Genomic DNA, 1,981 nt, shown 5'->3' with positions numbered 1-1,981 from the left:
CCACAATGCTCCAGGGCCTCGCCGCAGACATCACGGACATTCAGTTTTCCAGGGACTCTGGGGTCTCCACAGCCTCCGACAAACAGAGCGGAGCCTGCGGAGACCTCACTGGGCGCAGGCGGGCCGGGGCTGAGCGGGCGTCTTCAGACAGCAGGGCTCTCTGGGGGCCTCGCCTCCCTATCCCGCAGGCATGCTCCTAGGGGAGCAAGCTCCTGGGCTCAGTGCTGGCTCCGGGAGTTTGCTCCTGGCTGCCACCACTGGGGGACCCCTCCAGCCCTCCCAGGCCACTCTGGGGCAGGGGCTCACGTGCCGGTCTCTGTCTCGAGCCCAGACAGAACTGTGCAGCCGTAGCGCAGTGCTGCCCGAGGACCAGGATGTGGCCGCCGAGAGGAGCCGGATCCTGGCCCCCAGCCTGGATGCCCTGCTCGACACGCCTCTGATGGTCAGAGAACTCTCCAAGGTGACATGGACACGGCCATCCCAGAGCCGTCCCTCTCCCAAGGGCTGAAGCCCAGGCTGCCTGTCCTGCCCTGGGCCCCTCGTCTAGTACCACCTGTCTGAGGTGCTATCGTTGTCCCCTCTTGGGCCCCCTCACCCAGCGTCCCCTCTGAATTGGGTCTCCTCACCCGGTGTCCCCTCTGAGTAGGGCCCCTTAACCCAGTGTCTCCTGTCTCGGGCCTCCTCACCTGGTGTCCTCTCTGCCTCGAGCTCCTTGCCTGGTACCCCTCTGAACTGGGTCCCCTTGCCCAGTGTCCCCCATCTCGGGCCCCCTCACCCAGTGTCCCCTCTGAATTGAGTCCCCTTGCCCAATATCCCCTTTGTCCCTGGCCCCCTCACTCCGTACTCTCTGGGCCCACAGGTGTATGAACAGCAGGCGCCCCTCCTGGCCGTGGACAAGCTCTCCCTCGCGGTCCAGAAGGGGGAGTGCTTTGGCTTGCTGGGTTTCAATGGAGCCGGGAAAACCACGACATTCAAAATGCTGACCGGGGAGGAGGCCATCACTGCTGGGGATGCCTTCGTGGGGGGCCACAGCGTCAGTACTGATATCGGGAAGGTGGGTGCAGCTGCGGAGGCCCTGCGGGCTGGGGCTGGCGGCCCGCACTCATGCCGGGAGCCCTGCAGGAGCCACTGCCCCACACTGTGTCCAAGCCCTGAGGTGAAGCCTGTGGAGCCCAGAGGGCTGAGAGGGAGACCCAGGCCACCCAGTTCTCCCACACTGGGCCGGGCCCCAGCAGGACAGACCAGGCAGCCCTTCTGCTCAAGTCTCGGGTGCCTACAGGGCATGGAGCGGAGAGGCAGGGAGCCCTCCTGGGGCAGCGCAGGCCTGCGCCAGCTGGCAGCAACAGACTCTGGCCTTGAGTCGCCAAGACTCCCCCAAAAAGTGTTTCAAGGCCGGTGAGCAGTGCACAGCCACCTACCCACCAAGGGGCCACAACACAGGCCCAGGGAGGGATAGACCTAGACCCCGGTCCCCGAAGTTGCCGGGTCTAGGCTTCAAGGCCACTGTGTTTTCTGTGTTCCGAGAAATAGAGCTCGCAGCAGGAAACGCAGCCAGGGAGCACGCACGGCCCAGAGTGGAGGTGGGGTGAGGGGCCCAGAGCGCTTTCAGTCTTGGTTCCCGAGAGGAGAGACAGCAAGGGGCAACAAGCAGGCTACTCCTCTGAACACAGTAAACATGGTTGCCTTAAAATCTGGGCCTGGGCGTGGTGGTTAAAGTGCTGGACTCCCACTCCACTGCCGGTGGTTGGAGTCTTGGACCCGCGGTTTGCTTTCTCACTGGGAGCCAGCAGTTAGCGTAATGGCTATGTCGCTGGACTCCCACGTAGTCGACTGCGGTTCGTGTCCCGGACCCGGTGGCTTAAAACTCACGCCAGGTGCGTGTGTGTGCGTGCCCAAGATCCCGAGAGGAGAATGGAGGAGAAGGGATTGCGGCGTGACCATCCCCCCTGGGGGGTGATTTCTCGCTTTCTGTCTCTATGTC

At 63.8% G+C, this 1,981-nt stretch overlaps 1 protein-coding gene across 1 annotated transcript in view; it reads left to right on the top strand.

Annotated features, from left to right (window-relative positions):
- Positions 1-1,981, top strand: part of ABCA3 (ATP binding cassette subfamily A member 3) — a gene marked incomplete in the record, with an annotated part of 50,353 nt that overhangs the window by 43,965 nt on the left and 4,407 nt on the right. Inside the window, 2 exon segments of the mRNA XM_027770991.1 lie at positions 332-460; positions 860-1,054. Of these exon segments, the coding sequence (XP_027626792.1) occupies positions 332-460; positions 860-1,054 (324 nt within the window).

The sequence above is a fragment of the Tupaia chinensis genome, unplaced genomic scaffold (genome assembly GCF_000334495.1).
Source record: "Tupaia chinensis unplaced genomic scaffold, TupChi_1.0 Scaffold000178_1, whole genome shotgun sequence".
NCBI lineage: Eukaryota > Metazoa > Chordata > Mammalia > Scandentia > Tupaiidae > Tupaia > Tupaia belangeri.
Note: the sequence above shows the minus strand (reverse complement) of the source record. Positions and strands in the feature narration are given on the sequence as shown.